The sequence below is a fragment of the Perca fluviatilis genome, chromosome 15 (assembly GCF_010015445.1).
Source record: "Perca fluviatilis chromosome 15, GENO_Pfluv_1.0, whole genome shotgun sequence".
NCBI lineage: Eukaryota > Metazoa > Chordata > Actinopteri > Perciformes > Percidae > Perca > Perca fluviatilis.
This window is the reverse complement of record NC_053126.1, coordinates 13,015,967-13,036,918: the sequence shown is the minus strand read 5'-3', so window position 1 is coordinate 13,036,918 and position 20,952 is coordinate 13,015,967. Positions and strand designations below refer to the sequence as shown.

The 20,952-nt window shown below is 39.5% G+C and overlaps 2 protein-coding genes across 4 annotated transcripts in view; one reads left to right on the top strand and one right to left on the bottom strand.

The window, feature by feature from the left end:
- Positions 1-6,703, top strand: part of LOC120574970 (nuclear GTPase SLIP-GC-like) — a 32,625-nt gene extending 25,922 nt beyond the window's left edge. The window contains exons 19-23 of the mRNA XM_039825506.1: positions 242-350; positions 456-589; positions 864-945; positions 1,066-1,147; positions 4,510-6,703. Coding sequence (XP_039681440.1) covers positions 242-350; positions 456-589; positions 864-945; positions 1,066-1,147; positions 4,510-4,582 — 480 coding nt within the window. The 3' untranslated portion in view covers positions 4,583-6,703. The remainder of the gene's footprint in view (positions 1-241; positions 351-455; positions 590-863; positions 946-1,065; positions 1,148-4,509) is intronic.
- A 3,799-nt stretch (positions 6,704-10,502) lies between these two features.
- LOC120574968 (centriolar coiled-coil protein of 110 kDa-like) lies at positions 10,503-19,960 on the bottom strand. Of its 3 annotated transcripts, none has more exons than XM_039825501.1 (14): positions 19,796-19,960; positions 18,779-18,989; positions 17,808-17,936; positions 15,211-16,456; positions 14,872-15,032; positions 14,506-14,683; positions 13,812-13,921; positions 13,560-13,676; positions 13,260-13,361; positions 13,063-13,179; positions 12,575-12,648; positions 12,382-12,447; positions 12,201-12,260; positions 10,503-11,688 (listed from the first exon to the last, which is right to left on the bottom strand). In XM_039825501.1, the coding sequence occupies exons 2-14, from the start codon at positions 18,941-18,943 to the stop codon at positions 11,613-11,615; spliced, it is 2,601 nt and encodes an 866-aa protein (XP_039681435.1). In that variant the 5' UTR covers positions 18,944-18,989; positions 19,796-19,960; the 3' UTR covers positions 10,503-11,612. The 3 variants fall into 3 exon arrangements, with proteins under 3 accessions (XP_039681435.1, XP_039681437.1, XP_039681436.1); XM_039825503.1 differs by having other exon boundaries at positions 14,911-15,032; XM_039825502.1 differs by having other exon boundaries at positions 18,779-18,950.
- Between the last annotated feature and the right edge of the window lie 992 nt (positions 19,961-20,952).

Sequence of the window (20,952 nt, the reverse complement as noted above, 5' to 3'; positions counted from 1 at the left end):
GCAGCCCTTTGAAAAACCCTGCCCATATTCATGTCAAAATACAGAAGATATTGAGATAGCCTGACCTAAGTGGGCAAAAAATATGCACCACCACCTGGGGGAAGCAGGTCATACCCCAAAAATCTGTTTAAATAATGTACTGCTTTATCACGTAACATCTGAAAAGATGAGCCTTATTTGTATCACCCTGATTTTAATTAAAAGAAATGTGTTGATCTATGCTTTGTATAATCTCTCTAAGGTAGAAAAAGTGAAGACAAAACTCAACAAACTCATCCGGGAGCGTAAGAAAACGATCTACAGCAGTCTGACGACGACAATCGAGGAATTCATGCAAGAATGCTATGATAGTAAGATAGAAGACCATACAACCTGACACCAAAATAATATATATTCACATTCATCATGATTGTGCAGAAATATTTTATTGACAACAATTTTTTGTTTTATTGTAGAAGCAGCAGAGTTTCGTGGTGAGGGCTCTCTGAAAAACATGAGGGACACGATTGAGAAGCATGTACGTGATGCAAAGAACATCATGTTTGAGCGGGCTAAAGATGAAATGATGAACCAGCTGAGAGACTTGATGGTTAGTCACATTTTAGAATACGTCATACAATGATATAGTAACACATACTACACTAAAAACACAGCACACAGACACTTTCACAAACATTCAACTATTGTTATTGATCTAAAACAGAAACATAAAAAAGATAATGTAGCTATTAACTATCCTGACCTGTCTTAGCAGCCCTTCGAACACACATTATAACAGTTCATCCATGTAGGATTCAGTTGATCGTGAACACAATATTTGTCAGTGTGAGTGATAAGTGATAAAGATTTTGATGCAAATTCAGGAAGAGATCCTGGAGGACCTGGAGAAAACAATGCAGGAATCAATCGAGCTGTCACTCAGCACATATGGTGACTCAATCCCAGGTAAAGGAAACGTCTCATCATTAATAAAAAATATGATAATCACTAAAATATTAATAGTAATATTTTGTTGAAAGTCTACAAATTTTGCACTTGATCTAAACAGTATGTTTTTTCTTTTAGATGTTACAGCGGAGCTTCAGATGGTGAAGAGCCACTACAATGAACTGATGAGAAACCTAAATGAAGAAACATCACAAGCTTGGTAAACCATTTGTTAAAATGTCATGTTCATAATACCCTGATAATGAGCTGTTCTGAATAATGCTAACCAGGGGCGATTCTAAGATCCGACCTATAGGGGGGCTCAGCCCCTAATGAGAATGTGACACAGATACAGTGTCTTGCAAAAGTGTGTTGGGTAGTCGTAGGGTACAGATTTGATCATTGGCAAATTATCAAAGATGTTTTATCAATATTAATAAAGTTATGAATATGGTTATTAATAACTTTATCAAATCGACAAACAATCAAAACTGGGCACCACCCTGCAAGTCAGGGGCCAATAATCAAACTGTGGAACAGTCTCATTTCTGTGGTAATCCTTCAAAGGAAATAAAGGAAGGGGTGAATCCGAGCACGGACCGGTTCAGCCAGCAATTATTACAATAAGTACACAAATAATCACAAGCAACTGCTATTTAAGTATAATAAGGTTTATTAACGTCACAATTATCAGTAGCTAATCAATAATCCTTCAATAATAAACTTATATACCTTTTACAATTTCACAACCAAAACAAAGCAAAAAACAAGCAGCATGTGTCATGGACACGTCTGTGTGTGTATGTGTGTGTGTGAGAGTGAAAGAGGAGGGGGCGGTGTCGAAATGTAGGCTAACACAAAGAACTACCAAAATGGCTACTCCTGTGAGCTGCACATAACTATTTAGCCTCAAGAGGGCAGTAGTGGTGCTGGGTTCACGAGAAGGGGTTGAAGAGGCTGAGGGGGTTGCTTGGCAACGCGCACGCTTAGCCTGTATGCTAGTTCATGTGTTAGCTCTGCCCAAACGTTATACCAACTCCACGTGGTTACGCTAGCAGTGTTAGCTCGGGAGCTACGTGGCTAGCATGTGTGTGTGTGTGTGTGTGTGTGTTAGTAAAAGAAGAAAGGGTAAAGAAAGAGACACTCTGATTTTAGTTATCAATCATGACCAGCCCCCCTCAGCCACTCATGTCTGGACCACACGTGCAGTTAGGACAGACTGAGACTTTTATCGTACTGAGGGAAACGGTCACTATAACCACTCCAGTGGCTAACAGCTGATTTTGCAGTAACTAGACTCCGTGAAAGGAGTGAATTAGCAGGTAGCAAGTAAGGGTTAATGCCCGACGAGGTTATGGACTTCGGCGGAAGTCGACGGTTCACGCCTCGCCGTCGTCCATTAATACCTGACAATGGACACCTCGAAGGGCATTAACCCGCTTATACCATGGTCACTTGCCAAATAACATATTTTTAAAACATTAGTTCATATTTTAATTAGTTTTACAATCGAAATCTAAAGTTTATCCAAACAATAACTCTGTTTCCCTGGTTACGCCTGACGGTTTGACTAATACCTGGAACAATCATTCCCATCCATCAGGTTCTTATGCAATGCAAACGTTGTTCTCTCCACCAGGAATTAGGAAGAACCTTAGGTACGACTTGCCTCCCTTAGCAACCGGAGATATTTATATAGTCCGCTCAGCTGATAGAAGCCTTCAGTTTAGCTACGAGCCAGAAAGCTAACGCTATGCTAGCAAGATCCAAAGTCAATAAAATTTGTGTACAGTTGGCAATCAGTAAAAATAATTTGACAGTATGTTGAACAACAAGACAAGCTAGCTATCCAGCCATGTCATCGTCCCCAAAACAATATAACGACTTTTACGAAGAATTTGATCCGCGATGTGTAACGTTACTGTCGGCTGCAGCGGCGCAGCCTGAAGCAGCGACCTGAACAGTGAACGAGATGTGAGATAACGTTATTCTCTGTGAAACTGAGTCAGTCCAGAGGGCCAGTAGAACTTACTTCTTGCAGCCTGTGTGTTTTAGCACCATCCTGTGGTGTTCAGAGGACGATTTGGAAATAATAAATCCAAATTTCCTTTTTGATTCAATGTAGCGCATTCATATAGTACAGTTAACAGTCAGTTTCACCGAACTCCTTTAGTAGGTGTCCTATATCACTTTTTAATGGACACCCTGCAGCCAATCAGAATCGAGTATTCAACCAGACCATGGTATAATTACAGTTTTACCAAGCTACTCAACACAACATATCAACAGTATCGTGATCAATGATACATTCACAGAAACAGATTAATAATCACATATGGACCAGTACATGAATAGAATCACAGATCACATTAATGGCAACAAGTTGTAGCGAACCCTTTGCTCATTAAACAAACCAAACACACCAATTCTATAGTCTGCCCAGAACTGTGTAAAAGCCTCCTTACTGTGGTCGTTTGTCAGTTAATCTCTCGCCAGAGGTTAACGGCCGGTTTCGTCCAGAGCAGTGGACGATACGCGGTCCAAGTCGACAGCAAGAAAACGGGAATGTTGTCCTGTTTCCTTGAATCCGGGATGATTAAACCCGCTGCAGATGTGAGGAGATACTGGGTCAATCCCCTCGGATCCCTTTTATATCCGAAAGATATTAAATGTCCCAGCTCAATCTCGACCAGCGAGGTGACGTTGGCTAGCTAGTCCGAACAGCTGCGTCTCCTGTCAGTAAACTGAATTACCGTGAAGAGCCAAGAAACACAATTGCCGACACCTTTTATCGTTCCACCGCCTCCTAGTGGCGGGGTGGTGCATTCAAAGGCCCGACGGCCAATGGGAAAAATGCAACTTTGTCACAGGTGTGAAGCAGTTCTTTGTCTCACCACCCGTCTGCCTTGTTCTCCTCGTGTTGAAGGTAGATTCTCCGACACTTTATAAGTCACAGTAATAACGACCAATTTGACCAACATTCAGCAATTTTAGTTGCATACGTTTCAATTTGGGTTCTAATCTGCGCCATGAAATTACCAAATTCTTCTCTGGGGACTACCAACGTTAAACTTCACATCCGCACTCCTGCTCTCCCTCTGACAGATTAGCCAAAGGTGGGAGTCTGGCACAACCACCTCCGATTGGCCCAAACTACCTTTCTGTTAACCCTTTCCTTGACGGAGTTACAGGTGCATAGCATTGGCGACAGCACCACAGGATATTAAACCTGTTTCAAGTCCTTTGAACCTGTAATTGTTTGCCCTCCGTCACTAACAGACAAGTTCGCAAACTCTAACTTGAAATACTAAAATTGTTTTGCTTTGTTTTGTTTTTTTATTATTATTATAATTGTTATGGGGGCTGAGATGAAATTTAAAGGGTCTAAAATCGCCAATGATACTAACTAATGCTTTTAAACACTCTAGTGCTAAACCACTCGGCCCAGAGTGATTGTGATTCAATGACATGAACAGGTACGTTTAAGCGAAACAGATGATTGGATAATTAGACAGCCCTAGTGTTTGTCATTACTGTTCAATGTCACAACCTCTCTGTTTGTCTCTCTGGTGGACGTTTCAGGTTTGCTCCTTGGAGAGAAACAGCCGAGGCCAGATTACCCACTGAAGGTCCTTCAGACACACTTGATTACTGACGTCAGGCCTCTGGATTTAGTCTCAACCATTTTAATCAAGTTATCTCTGTTCTTTTTGAGTGTTGTTTGGTGTAAATACTGGAACCATTATTCCCACGCTGACGCTGTGCCGGTCTAAATTAATTATTTCTACTTCATTCAAACATCAAAACAGTCAGCGAATTTGGACATGCCAGGGTAGTACTTTTATCATTCGTTCCTTTGATATTTTCAGAAATATTCCATGTTATTCATATTTTCAGCTGGAAACTCCATTTAAACCTTAAAATTTTCCACATCTTTCATACATTCCGGGTAGTATTCAACTTTCAAATCCCATTAAAACTTAAAAACAAAAGGTTAAACTTCATTTGAAGCTTAGTAAAAATGACCTCAGATTTTTACATTAGTGGTTGTGCTGATAGTTGTGCACACACTACACTGGCATAGGTATCCCACAATGCAATGCAGTAAAAACATAACCTTCATAACAGACACACGGACAGCAACCAAGGCAGCTCTGTAATGTCAAAACCGCTTCAATTTACATTTCTACATATAATTTTTTTTGTCACATGTGACTGCTGGAATAGTTGATTACCTTTTTAAGTAATTTAAGCATTATTTGGCGATGCCGCTAGAGCGGAGGTTGGCAGGGGTTACCGTGGTTTGCGTCTCCAACCTGGCTTTTGTTTGATATCTAGTTTCGGCAATAAATGTTGTGCATGTGATGTGTTCATACTAACACCAAGTCAGTTTAGAGAGAAGATGATGGTCTGTGCATATTTCTGTTGCCTTTATTTACATGCTGTAAAGCCACCTAACAAGCCGTGCACATGTAAACTGTCAAATAAAACAGGCTTACGCCACAGAATGAATAATCAAATACTCATATTGAAGAGCCAAATCCATGATGACATGCAGCCAAGGCTCCCCAGTTGGATTCGAACCAGGGACGTTGTGAGTTTCATTGTACAAGCCTTAGCCATCATTCCACTGTGATGTCCCAGTGACATTTTTTTTATAACTTAACAGTTTTTTCTCATATATTTTGTAGGCCTTTTGCATTTATTAATACATGATTACTTTGGCAGAATGCATTCGTAAAGTGTGATTTGGACTTAATCTCTGATTGTTAGGATGATGTATTATATATTTCTTTCCTTTTTTATTTCTTTAGCTTTTATATTCTTAATGTGTGGATATATGCATGGCATACTAAAAAGCTTTATAAAAGTAATTGTGTGCACATCCCACCTTCTGGCAGGTGCAGGACAAATGAAAGTACTTAAAACGAAAAGAATGTAATGTCCGCAACACTGCTTTAAACTCCCATATTTAATATAAAATGCAACGTTTCGACCCTACTGGGTCATATACTAAAAAGCTTACCATGGTTCTAAACATTGTGTTAAAATGATTGCCATGAAGCCAAATCAGTGAACAGGAAACGGGAAATTGTGGTTTAGCATGTAGCTGACAGGAAGCCGTCGCTGCTTGAAAGTTTGAACATTTCTATGAAGAAGACAGGAAAGGTGAGCCTCAAGCAAACATGTAGATGGTGTGATGATTCTCGCCTCTGAATATTGAGTACAGCCCCTTTAAATGCAATTACAGTACATACTCTAGACTGGATTTGGCATTGACTTTTTAAAGAATGATCTTGATCCTTTTTCTTTTATGTTCAAGGACATAAACGTTACTTACTGCAAATACAAGTTTGTGTATTTGTGTCTTTATTTATATATGAAAAATAATGAGCTCTATGATAATAAACCAGCTTACCTGGCTTCTTGTCATTTACTGAACAATTGTTATGTTTTAATGTACACTGACTCTAAATGTATTTGATATGGTATACCTTAATAAAGTTCACATATTACAATTACAGTACATACTCTAGACTGGATTTGGCATTGACTTTTTAAAGAATGATCTTGATCCTTTTTCATTTATGTTCAAGGACATAACTGTTGCTTACTGAAAAAACGGGTTTGTGTATTTGTGTCTCCATTCATATATGAAAAATAATGAGCTCTATGATAGTAAACAGCTTATCTGGCTTCTTGTCATTTACTGAACAATTGTTATGTTTTAAAGTACACTGACTCTAAATAAATAAAGTTCACATATTACAAAGTTTCACATGTAATATGTTTCATGTATCGGGGAAAATATTTTTCCAACCGTGTTCTTCTTACTTAAAAGTCCTGAAAGTACTTACCTTAGTTTCCTGATACAAATTAACATTACAGTACCCAAGTATTTTTTAGAAGGTTAGGCATGTTAGTAGGCTTTTGCAAACCGTTATTCCCATTATTATGGAACCATTATTCCCACGCTGACGCTGTGCCGGTCTAAATTAATTATTTCTACTTCATTCAAACATCAAAACAGTCAGCGAATTTGGACATGCCAGGGTAGTACTTTTATCATTCGTTCCTTTGATATTTTCAGAAATATTCCATGTTATTCATATTTTCAGCTGGAAACTCCATTTAAACCTTAAAATTTTCCACATCTTTCATACATTCCGGGTAGTATTCAACTTTCAAATCCCATTAAAACTTAAAAACAAAAGGTTAAACTTCATTTGAAGCTTAGTAAAAATGACCTCAGATTTTTACATTAGTGGTTGTGCTGATAGTTGTGCACACACTACACTGGCATAGGTATCCCACAATGCAATGCAGTAAAAACATAACCTTCATAACAGACACACGGACAGCAACCAAGGCAGCTCTGTAATGTCAAAACCGCTTCAATTTACATTTCTACATATAATTTTTTTTGTCACATGTGACTGCTGGAATAGTTGATTACCTTTTTAAGTAATTTAAGCATTATTTGGCGAGCGCCTAGAGCGGAGGTTGGCAGGGGTTACCGTGGTTTGCCTTCCAACCTGGCTTTTGTTTGATATCTAGTTTCGGCAATAAATGTTGTGCATGTGATGTGTTCATACTAACACCAAGTCAGTTTAGAGAGAAGATGATGGTCTGTGCATATTTCTGTTGCCTTTATTTACATGCTGTAAAGCCACCTAACAAGCCGTGCACATGTAAACTGTCAAATAAAACAGGCTTACGCCACAGAATGAATAATCAAATACTCATATTGAAGAGCCAAATCCATGATGACATGCAGCCAAGGCTCCCCAGTTGGATTCGAACCAGGGACGTTGTGAGTTTCATTGTACAAGCCTTAGCCATCATTCCACTGTGATGTCCCAGTGACATTTTTTTTATAACTTAACAGTTTTTTCTCATATATTTTGTAGGCCTTTTGCATTTATTAATACATGATTACTTTGGCAGAATGCATTCGTAAAGTGTGATTTGGACTTAATCTCTGATTGTTAGGATGATGTATTATATATTTCTTTCCTTTTTTATTTCTTTAGCTTTTATATTCTTAATGTGTGGATATATGCATGGCATACTAAAAAGCTTTATAAAAGTAATTGTGTGCACATCCCACCTTCTGGCAGGTGCAGGACAAATGAAAGTACTTAAAACGAAAAGAATGTAATGTCCGCAACACTGCTTTAAACTCCCATATTTAATATAAAATGCAACGTTTCGACCCTACTGGGTCATATACTAAAAAGCTTACCATGGTTCTAAACATTGTGTTAAAATGATTGCCATGAAGCCAAATCAGTGAACAGGAAACGGGAAATTGTGGTTTAGCATGTAGCTGACAGGAAGCCGTCGCTGCTTGAAAGTTTGAACATTTCTATGAAGAAGACAGGAAAGGTGAGCCTCAAGCAAACATGTAGATGGTGTGATGATTCTCGCCTCTGAATATTGAGTACAGCCCCTTTAAATGCAATTACAGTACATACTCTAGACTGGATTTGGCATTGACTTTTTAAAGAATGATCTTGATCCTTTTTCTTTTATGTTCAAGGACATAAACGTTACTTACTGCAAATACAAGTTTGTGTATTTGTGTCTCCATTCATATATGAAAAATAATGAGCTCTATGATAGTAAACAGCTTATCTGGCTTCTTGTCATTTACTGAACAATTGTTATGTTTTAAAGTACACTGACTCTAAATAAATAAAGTTCACATATTACAAAGTTTCACATGTAATATGTTTCATGTATCGGGGAAAATATTTTTCCAACCGTGTTCTTCTTACTTAAAAGTCCTGAAAGTACTTACCTTAGTTTCCTGATACAAATTAACATTACAGTACCCAAGTATTTTTTAGAAGGTTAGGCATGTTAGTAGGCTTTTGCAAAACAGAACATCAGTGTAAAGATTGTTTAATTTGCAGCTTTGTACACGCTCTAATTTAGACTTGGATTCCCACAGATTATATACTGTACATCTTGGCCAGATCTGTATTTTGTTTACGCTGCAATTCATTTTTCTTTGCCATCATCAGTCAGTGCACTCTGAGAGTGCTGAAAAAAATGATCTCTCTATGAAACAGTGTATGCAAGGTTTGCTGTGTGCTTGTTTATCCAGAACATTCACTTGCCTTCAGGTGAGTAATAATAATAATAACTGCTCTTTGTGTCCTAACAGGTTCAGTAAGGTGTGTTTTTATTTAGGAAAAATGGTAATTGCAGGTATTCATGCTGACTGATGAAAGAAAATGGAACATGCATTTTTGTTGCATACTTTTGTCTGTTTTGGGTGTGTGCAATGGTTAGCAGCTGTTGGTACCAAGAAGTTATAAATGATGAGTACACGATAGTAGCAATTTTACCACAATTATGGCTTTACTGAAAAAAAGACAAAAAAACATAGGTTTCCTGATAGGGCTTGCACATTTCCGTAATAAGCTCTGATTGACAAATATAACTCTGAACCTCTGTTATGGGCACTGCTAAAAAAAAAAACTCAGTTCTCAATCTCAACACGCTTTCTTACACATATGGTTAACAGATTTAAGAAATGGACTCCCATCTTCTCCGTTTAAAGCTGCAATATTTAGTTCCTTTTGTCAAACACAGTCTTACATTCATTTAAGGTGACTTCTGCTCTATTAGGTTCACTGAGGTAATATAATGCATCTTGATTGTATCTCCACTTGGCATACATTGCTGTTATTGACTTTGTGAACAATTAGTATACATTACATTTTACATGGTTCAGCAATATCATGATAAAAGCCACTTTTAAAGAAAGAAATACTGATATGTTTACTATCATTTGGTATAGTGCCTCATATTGCTTCATATATGATATGTGCTGATCTTAAGATGCTTGTCAGTCTTGTGGATTTAGAATACACTGTGAATGGCTATAATACAGAAATATGCGTCAGTAACAAATTGCCTACTGTGAGAGCTCTTTTTGTAATTGCAGTATGAATCCTGTTGCACATACAACATTGTGAATGAGTCTCACTAATTAAAGTGTGGATGTAAAAACTTTTAGGTTTCTTCCTCACATGGGCAGCAGCTGGTGTTCGTCAACTTGGTTTTGTGATGGTAACAATAGATTTCATTTAGTGTACAGTTTCTCAGCAAAAACAAAATAGTATAAAAATGTCCATATAAACCTCTGAAAGATCTGCAGCATAGTCTACTCCTCTGTGTTTATGTGGCTTATGACCTTAATGTTGGACCAAATGAAAAATATCTTAAACATAATCACTATCTGAAACCACACGACCAGAAATGTGTTTCTAAAATCACGAAACTAAGGAAACGTACCGTTATATACAGTATATGCATGAAAATGAAAGCAAATCAGAGTCCAGACTCTGGGGCCTGGGTAGCTCACCTGGTGGAGTGAGCGCCCCATGTGCGGAGGCTCAGTCCTCACCGTGGCAGCCGCGGGTTCGGTTCTGACCTGCAGCCCTTTGCTGCATGTAGTTCCCCCTTTTTCTCCCCTTTCATGCCTAATGTGTCCTATCAAATAAAGGCCTAAAATGCAAAAAAAACATAATCTTAAAAAAATTAAAAAAGAGTCCAGAAAATGCTGATAATTTCAGAATTTATTCTGGTCATAGAAAACATGACAATTTGGCATTTTAAATAAATAAAAAAAAAATTTAAGAGACCGTACAACAATGTTAGCAAACAACATCCAGACACTGAATACTACTGCACAGAAGTATAAAGTCAATGTGGTATCGCAGTGAACAAGTGGATGTACCAATTCCTTTACATGAGGTGAGAATATGTTCACATTAATATTCTTTAATTCAGTCTGTCCCTTTATTCTTTGACATGGCCAGTGGACAATAAGAGAAAACCTTAGAGAATTTGGCAAGCATTTACTGTAACATGGTCTTAATAATAAAAATGTTCTCAGTAGTTTTCCAGAGGAAACTCCACACTGAGTGTCTGCTATACATCTCCTGTTATGTAAAGCTACATTATAACAGCGTGTGTAAACAAGGACATTTAAAAAAAAAAAATTGATTTGGCATTGATTTAAGCCAATTGTTGAAACACACTGAAATGTCTCAGAATATTGTAAACTCAGCACCATTTAATAAAGAAACAAAGCAAAGGTAATCAAAAAAATATAATTAATGAACTATTTTCACTTAAATACTTAAATATGGAAACTACATTATGTGAATGTGACCATGAAACGGATGTTTGTAAATTCTCTTACAGCTATAAGCACTAAATGTTTATGAACACAATTGGTAAATGTATGCATGCTTAAATGTTACAGATAGCAAAGGCATAATTCTTAGGCACGGATAAACATGTTTTTATTTCCTTTCAACTCTAACCTTCTAGCTTTCATTTAAGTACAGAAGCTTGTTTTTTTCTTTAAAATGTAAAATGTGCCTATCTTATCATCCAATACTCCACACACAGTATCAAGCTACATGAGAGTTTTGCGGATAACAATCAGTTGTAGCCACTTAAACATTTCAGCAAGCTACAACAGTCAAAAGCAATGGCATTGTGATGGTGTATATCAATGAGCTAAAGTGTGGTAGTGAATACAATCATTTGAATTTCAGACAATCATAATAGCAGCGCTGACTGGAGTTTCAGTGGTGTGACGTTTGTATTCAAAGACTAAAAAAATCAAGTTCACAGGTCAGGGGATGTTGAGTCACCTGTTAACCCAGGGAGTGCTGCTTCTTCAGGCTGTCTGAGCGCCTCACTCTCTCCTCTGGCGTCTTTCTGTACCAGCTCCTGAGAGGAAACAGACACTGTCATGCTTTTCTGACTTCATAGGCATCTGTAAAAGCTGAAATTCATACATCTATGTACACTGTTGCCTTTAGGGAGAGGTGATTAAAATGGTGTTGGAATTACAGTTAATTATTTAAATTGACAAAATGTTACTGATATGATATGCAAATTAGCAAAGTCTGACATCCACTACTGGGTATTTTCATTATAAACAATATATGAAATGTAAAAAGTGTAATGCATTGGCCTGGTCAATCAGGACAGGAGCAAACCAACAAGCCAATCAACATTTCCTCAGTAGTGGAGCGAAGAATGTATCTTGAATAATGTACAGTTTATGTGATTTATGATAGCAAGATAAGGCACTTTGCAATAGAATAGAATAGAATAGCCTTTATTGTCATTGCACTGTGAAGGTACAACGAAATTTAGGGTGCTCTCACAGAGCCACCCTTGCACCACACAAAAAATAAAAACAAACAACAATTATGGTGAAACAAGTATAAACTGACCCCTGGCGGTTCAGCTGGCCTGGGACAGGAGAATGTTGGCCTTGGCTTGGCTTCAGGACTCTGGGAAAGGAAAAAAATGATAGAGAGTTAATTTTCTGGGACAATGAACACAGGAAGATACAGTATAAAACCCAAAAATAAAAACAAGAGGTTACAAAACGCCCACAGCTGTGTTTGGCACCTGTTGGTAGTGGGGCTCTTTGGCTTCTGCTGCATCTTCCTACCCTGTGCTGGGGATTGACCAACCCTGAAGGATTAGCAAATACATGCAATAAAAAACACTGCTGATCACTGGATATTATCATTGAAAGCATTCACATTTAAAACCAGATCCCATCTGCTATGTAAGGATGTGTTCCTCTTTCCCATCTCACCTCTTTTTCCTGTCCAGAGACCTTTGTGTGGCGGCAGACAGAACCACTCTCTCCTTGGGGCACTTGGCTTTCTCCTGCAGGTTCGACACAGTCAGTAAAGAACATAGTTTAGAATAGAAGTAACTGACATTGACAGCATTGACAGACAAGGCATGATTAGGTTGCCACAAAACAGTGTTTCTCTACTGTAAGTCACTTTTTAAATTTGGTAATCAAGGTGCTATATAAATACAGCTCATCATTATTTTTATTTTAAGGTACACCAATTGTAATTAATCTTAAATGGAGTTGCTGAGTCATGACTGTCTTGATATTTGGTATACATTACAGAAATTGTCCAAAAACATGCTTCAGTGCAAGATCAAACTCAAGTTAGTTTTTAAGTTCATACTGAGAGTAAAAGGAAGTCTGTATTTTCTTTTTAATGTCACCTTCTTCTGATTAAATATCATTATGGGGTTGATTGCAAGCCTGTATTTTCAGGTTACCATTTCTCGTAGCTTCCTCTCTGCTCGGAGCTCCCTTTCCTGCTGCAGCAATGCTAATCGACCCCCCAGAGGCATTTCAAAGAAGATGTCATGGATGTCATAAAGGGCTGCACGTAACTGAGGGACAAAAGATCCACGCATAAACACAAAGAAAGATGGACCTCTGCTGTCTATAGACAGTAACTACACATTCATACCTGGGCTCTAACTCTGCCCTGCAGGGAGCGATCTTCTGCTGAGCAGAGGCCTCTCTTCTGTGGAGCTTCAGTCTGGAATGAACGGATGAATTCCTGTGTATCCTAAGAACACATATATATCCTAAGAACACATATATACACACATACACATACATTTTTCCCCAGTTACTAACACAACGATTAGTTTACAAGTATAATAATAATATAACAACTCTTATTACACTCACATTAGTGTTTTCAATTAGTTGTGCACATTTATTAGCATGTGCTTTTTGCGTGTATGCGAGAGTGTTATCTCACCGTGATGGTCTGGCGCAGGTGTCTGACCTTCTCTGTTTTGAGCAGTCTGCGAGTAAGGAAACCTCGAATGATTGCGCCGATTCGACAGAACGCTCTCTGCTGCTCTGATGTCAGAACCTGGAGAACACGACAAGGACACAAGAAGATGGGAATGTGAAGAGAGAAGCACAGAGAGGGTTTGAGAAACAAAGGTCCATCTACTGTATAAACACATGCAGTCACACAACCTCTTGTCTACTTGAGCATACCCACCAGACTTAGCCTTGCTCGAGGTTTGCTAACTGCCCATGTGGGCCCCCACAGATAGACGGGAGGCTGGACAGAGGGAGAAGATACACTGGAACTTTCAGGACTGGGGAAACCTTGAGAAGGAAACAAAAAAAACTTTCGTTTAAGTTGTTTTAGGTGACATCTCTATTTTGTTCAGTCTGTGTGAGAGGAAGCCACAAGTGATGGCACCAATTTATCTTTTTTAAATTGTTAAATGATTGTTAATTGTAAATGTTAAATGAGAAGTTGTCCATACAAAATGTAGCTTAGAATGTAGACAGAAAGCTCCAGTATTATGTTTTAGGTTTTCAAAAAGGGCACAAAAAAAAACTTGGGCACAATTTCTCCACAATGGACCTTTTTCACAGCAGACATTTTGACTTGTCATAGTAGGAAAAGCACAGCTTAAATTGATAACCTTTACGATGGCTCAATTCCATCATGTGTCCCAGTAAGCTATATCAATGAGTCAGCATGCACAATACCAGGGCCTCTCCTAAGTGGAATGCAGCCATCATTAATGGTTTGGAATACACCTGTGCTTTCCCTACTATGACATGTCAACATGTCTGCTGTGAAAAAGGTCCATACCCTTCTGTCTCTAAGTATGCAGCCTTTTATCACAACTGTTTTACAAACTTTAACACAGTAATAAGTGTGCGTGTTGAAGCGGTACCTTTACTGTGTCCAGGTGATCGCTCAGATGGCGTGTGGGCAGGGCTTAGTCCCGGGCAGGAGGGGCTCACAACAGGACGGCTGTCACTCACAGACCTACAATTCCACCCACACACATCCCCACTCAAAGGCCGCACACCCTCCTGCTCCCTCAGTCTTCTCTCTGTCTCCTCCAGCTCCTTAACATTACAGTACACACACACAAACACTCCTCAGTACATTAACCGTAAGCAAAACAGAATCAATTCACACTTCTGTTGCAACTAAACAACAAAATACATTTAGTAAATTTTGTTGTTGCTTTTCTTGGCAATTTGTAAAATAACTGATAAAATACTGCACAAAAAATAAATAAATTGGTATCTACTTCTATTAGACTAGATATTGTGTAGTTCCATGTGCTGACCAGACGGAGGCGATGTTGCTCTTTCTCCTGCTCAGCCAGGAGCAGAGACATCTGCAAGACATGCTCCTCCTCCAGACGCCTCTGCATGTCCTCCAGAGCCTGTGCTCGCCTCTGGGTCTCCTCTGTTGACGTGCACAAATAAATATACGTAAAATCATTTATCTTTTAAAGTTTGTATCATTCCCCTTCACTTTTCCTTTCTCCATCATACAATATCTAACCTAAAAGCTGTAGTGGGAGAAACAGTGGAAATTACACAATTTAACTCTGTAGATTTTAGTAAATATAGGTGAGACTCACCCGTCTTGCTGGCCTGTGCCTCAGCTGCATTTCTGGACAGGACAGTTGGTGTGATCCGTCCATTGTTTGTCCCTTGAGTGTCGTCAGGCTCCATCTTGAGTGTGACCTGAGCCGTGTCAGGAGACATGCGGGGCCTCAGCAGAGATGGTGAGGGAATATCTACCTCATACGACTGGTTTAAGGGGGCTGCAGGGGTGCGCCAACTTGGAGCCTTCCATGTGACTCCTGCCATGAAGCGAGGAACCCTTTCCTGGCTGCGGTCTATGTGCTCAACTCCAGAGTGGTAGCTATGCAGCTGGCTGTCCAGGGTGTGGCAGCGCCGGCGAAATCCTGCAGCCAGATGGTCATGGTGTCCCTTCGGGCTAAGCCCTGAGGCACTACCGGGGCTACAGGTCTCCTGCACTGGACTGGTACCACAGTGGCTGGATCGCCGATCGCCGCTCCTGCTAGCACCACCACCACTGTCACTTCCCGCTGAGCCCCAGTGATCGGGGGACTTTACAGCCCCTGAGAGAGCCTCTCCCCAATCTCCCATGCCAGAACCTTCCCCTGACCTTCTTGGGCTTCGGGGAATAAGGTCTGCTGGGCCGATGGGAAATGAAATATGGATATTTCCTGTAGAAAATGGGCGGGGTCTGCGTCTCTGTGCACGGGGACTAATGCTGGACTCTGGACTGGGGAGACGAGCAAACCGGTCAGGTAGACTAGGTGAGAGGCATCCAGACTGTTGGGGACTGTGGTCGTAGAGAGTCTGATGCTGGATTTGGGTCTGAGGTTGGCCAATAGGGCTATGGTGCAGACTGAACCCAAACTCAACGCCCGTGTCCCCCATGGGACTGCAGCTCTTATTCTCCTTGTCAGAGACCGTCTCCGGCGGTGGATTCCTGGTGGCTGTGTGGATCATTTTTGACCCCTGCTGAATCTGCTCTCTCTTCACATATTCCCTTGATCTCTTAAGAAGACTGTCCAAACTAATGTCCTCCTCCTCCTCCTCCTCCTCCTCCTCCTCCTCCTCCTCTTCCTCCTCACTCTTCTCTTCCCTCTCCACCACCACATCCTCCACTGCCTTGCAGCCATTGAGGATGGGGGTCTCAGAGCACGTAGTGGCAGGCTCATCATTTGTCTGAATCCCAAATCCAGGGATTCTGGGAAGTCCAGGAGAGTCAATTACCAGGGTGTAGCCACTGACTGTTGCAGATTTAGAAACTGGCATCTTTTCAACATCTTCCCTTGGTACTGTATGTGCCTGTACAGAGACAATAAGTAATGATGACCAATCATCAAATAAGTGATTGCTTTAATAAAAAGGGACTATAAAGAATGACAAGCTGATGGAGTAGTTCATTCATCAATGACATATTAACAATTAAAAGGAAAAAACAGGAAACCCAGTGTTGGTTCTCAACAAATTATCAGGTGCCTAAACTAAAAAAAGTCACTTGTCAGGTAACCAAATTCAGAATAACTATTATAAAGTCTGAATACTATACCAATATAGTATAAACCCAATCCTAACCTGGCCCTAGCCTTCCATCATGAAAAATCTAAGAAACCTAAAGTTAATCTTAAAGTGCTCATATTATGCTTATTTTCAGGTTCATAATTGTATTTAGAGGTTGTACCAGAAAAGGTTTACATGGTTTAATTTTCAAAAAACACCATATTTTTGTCGTACTGCACACTGCTGCAGCTCATTTTTTCACTCTGTGTGTTGAGCTCTGTTTAAGCAACAGAGTGAGTTATCGCACTTCTGTTCCATCTTTGTTGGGAGTCGCGCATGCGCAGTAGCTAGCTAAGGACAACTAGCCATTAAGAAGCAGAGTATGATGGCATGCCATGCTAGCAGCTAGGTGAGCATTATACCGTGTGTTACAAAGTGATGAACGACTACAATAGAGCTGTTTGGAGCAGTTTGTGAACAGTGTTTTCTGTTGGAGATGGTAAGTCCCTTTGGGGTGGACTTTGGGATTTTTCACTTTCTACACCTATAACTTGGACCAAAAAGATATATACCACAATAAAGGAAAAGGAAAAAGCCAAACAGCATAATATGAGCACTTTAACCTGAAGACACCGAATGCTTACATGCTATTTCCACACCTATCATCACCTAAAACTCTTTAGTGACACAATAAATATGTATCCAGATATCTCAATAAATAGCTCAGTCTGGATTGTTGATGTTGGTGTTCCAGTAAAAATACATATAGCTACATCCTTTGGTTGTGATAGAAACATATCACAGGGGCAACAGTAACTACAGACAATAACTGGCTCATCACGTTTATTGAAAGATCAGAAATTTCATGAGAAGAGCTGATTTGGAAAATATTGCTTTGGATGTTGAGGTGACCAAAAAAAAGGCCATCATCAGGTAAAAATAGCACAGCCTACCAGAGACAGTGTTCAGTGTATTTAAGTCTGCAAAGTGTCACGAGAGATTCTGGGACAGACTGTAATTTAGTTTTGGTGCTACATCGTTGGACTGGCACACAGACCTATTTTGCATATGGGCATATTTGAGAATTTTAGATGAAGTGTGTTTATGACATTATTACAACGAAGTGGCTTAGTGTTTACCATACTATGCAACTGACCTGAGCTTGGTCCAGCATGTCCTGAACCCGAGCCAAAAGGTTGTTATTCTGCTGGTTCTGTCTGTCCACCTCCAGCTGGACCGCTCTCCGCCTGTAGTCACACATCTCAATGCGCTGCTCTGCACTCAACTGGATGAAGAAAATACACACTATGTTTACTATATTTAAAAACCTCTTGAGCTACATTTTAGCTCAAAAAGACTAAAGCACTATCACGTGAGGAAAGATTAGTCAAATACTAGTTATAATAAATTCCCAATACACAAAATGTATTTCAAGGTTTGTTTCTATCTATTTTCAGTTATTACTGATAACACAATCAATCGTCTTCCACTATATGTTTGTGTCTCCTTTGTTTGAGTGGAAGAGAAATCTGCAATGATCCTCAGCCTCACATTGGCTTTCAATCGTGGCTATTTCTGAAAAGTTGTTTTGTCAGCAGCCACTAGCAGATGGATTCTCCTGACTAACATCAGACAGCCTTGGTGTTCCCCGTCATCAATTATCTCCTCTCTCTTACCCCTGCCAACTGCTGATCTAATTGGGACTAGTCAGCACACATGCTTCAGATATATTAAGTGGATATCAATGAAATGTTAACTTGAATTTAATTCAAACCGTGTGATTATCTGTCAGTGTTATTATGTCTATGCACATCTGTGTGTTATACCTAAAATATGTATCAAAACATCTTTCTCACTGTAACTCTAACTGAACAGTGTAAGCAATGTTTTCTGTTACTATGCAGCATTAACACAGCCACAGCAGGACAGTGGCAGATATACAGACTCTCTAGAGAAACCAAAAAGCAGAGCCACCTTTGTGGCATTTACTCTTCCTCTTAAAAACATCCATTAGCTATGGTTTCTGTCTTCTTTCCATTAATTAACTTTAGAAACTGTAATTGGTTTAGCTACATCTTGTTTTGTCCCATTAGGATAAGTTCTCATGTCTGTTTATTTCTCCCTTACCAGAGGCGAAAGCACAGCTCTTCCATGGAAGCGGATAACGGAGAGAGCCTTCAGGGACCACAGTGGCTCAAATGTCGTCTTCTTGAATTTCCCCTCCTCCTGCAGTATGGCCAAACTCCGCAGACAGAAGTCCTCATAGCTCTCCATCTCTGGACACCCACACATCCACACTCTGAATAGGAAACACACACCATGTAGCCTCGTCACCCAGCTGTTAAATTAAATGGAGAGTGTGGAATTAGATGGATGTCAACAAGTCAGTGGACATGTTAGCTTCGACTGCACTGGGTGTGGATCACTACAGGAAAACACTTGGGATCATATGTGGAAGAGCAGGGCAAATACCCTACAACAAAAGAGGCTCTGTCTGCCCTAAATGGTTTTATCACACTCATCACATTCCTGCCATTCCTCCGCTGGTGACTGACTTCCATTTCCGTGTCTCATGGAAATGCATATGGAATCGTGTGTCTAATCAATACAGTTTTCTATTTCTGAAATGCCTGTCAGCAAATGGATAGTACAGAATGTATAGTACTTATCGTTCACAGACAGGTAGTGTAACAGGGCGTTAGTCCAAGTGCACAGCTGTTATGGCTATATAGATGAAATTAAAACGTAAATTCAGTTAAAACGGATTTGTAATTAGGGATGATAGGCTACTTTTAGAGATCATTTATCAAAATTGCCTTCCCTCGCTTAGGTTTTAATTCAACCTGGGTCCTTACTGCCAGTGACCTAACGTTAGTGGTCTTCAGTCAAATGTTACTGCACATGCACTGATTCATTACAGCCTAGGGACAGCACAGTAGAGGTGGGAATCAATTTCTTTTTGTACCCAGCTATTATAGAGCAAGCTTGATACCGGCAGTTTTGAACGTAAAGTCTATAAGATACTCGATTTGACGGCATATTTTGATACCATAAAGACGTTTTAGTCCAGATGTGCCCTGGCAGAATGACAGTTGATAACGTTCCACCCGTGTCCGTGTCTATTTCTCGTTACCCCTTTCTTACCTTCAAATGGGGGGAAGTGATATCTCCTTTCCTTTCTCTCGACGGGTTAGACACGCACAAATGTCGCAGGGGAACAAAAAAGTGCGGCTATAATATGAACCTTGTGTTTCTCCTTCAATCTCGGGTTGGCCATCATCATCATCAGTTTCAACTCTTCCGGGCTCCAACAGCGCCTCCTAGCAACAGCGCGCCGGGCCACGTTCCAATATGGTCCACGCGACCTGTTTACTTTGCTATTATCAACCATTTCATTCTAATGTCAAGAATTCAACTTATGCACGGATGAAAGAATGATGCTAGAATGTGGTGGTATGGAAATGATTGTTCAAATATGGCGGGAAAGCAGTGGTAAAGTAACTAGAGGAAAGTAAAGGGTGAAACTGTAAGGAAAAATGGAACGAGATTTTTGTCAAACAATTACCTCACATCTACATTTTAAATCACCTCATTTGTGACGGATAAAAAAAAAGGATAGATCCTATTGTTCATCACACATTACATTGTTCTTTTGTGTACAGTAGTCCTATTCTGGAATTTTACATGGACACAGTTTTGCTGAGCAATCTTAATACACAAATAAATGTTTTGAATTTTCCCAAGATATAGCCTAATAGAGGTCTCAAATTTACATTTACAATTTTGACATACATAGCCTACATACATACATACATACATACATACATACATACATACATACATACATACATACATACATACATACATACATACATACACAGCCTACATACATATGTAGGCCTATGTATGTATGTATGTATGTAGGCTATGTATGTATACTGTATGTATATATGTCTGTATGTATAAGCATACATACATAGCCAATACAGTTTAACCTTGTGCATGTGATCAATAAACCTTTCGTATTTTTGCAGCAAAGTCTCTCCTGACTGAAATGATATTACTACAATATTTGTCACATAAAGCCCCAGACTGGCTCTTGTTGGCCCCTGGAGATCTGGAGTCCTGGGGAAGTTAGGTAACAATACCAGCCATATTTATATATTTTCTAAAACAACATAACTTTCATCTAGTCTATGATATATCCATATTTTCTCCTTTGCAACTCCAATATGAAGAATGCACTATATGATAATGTCTGTGTTTCGGCTAATTATAGTGACTTTTTCTCACTCGTGAGG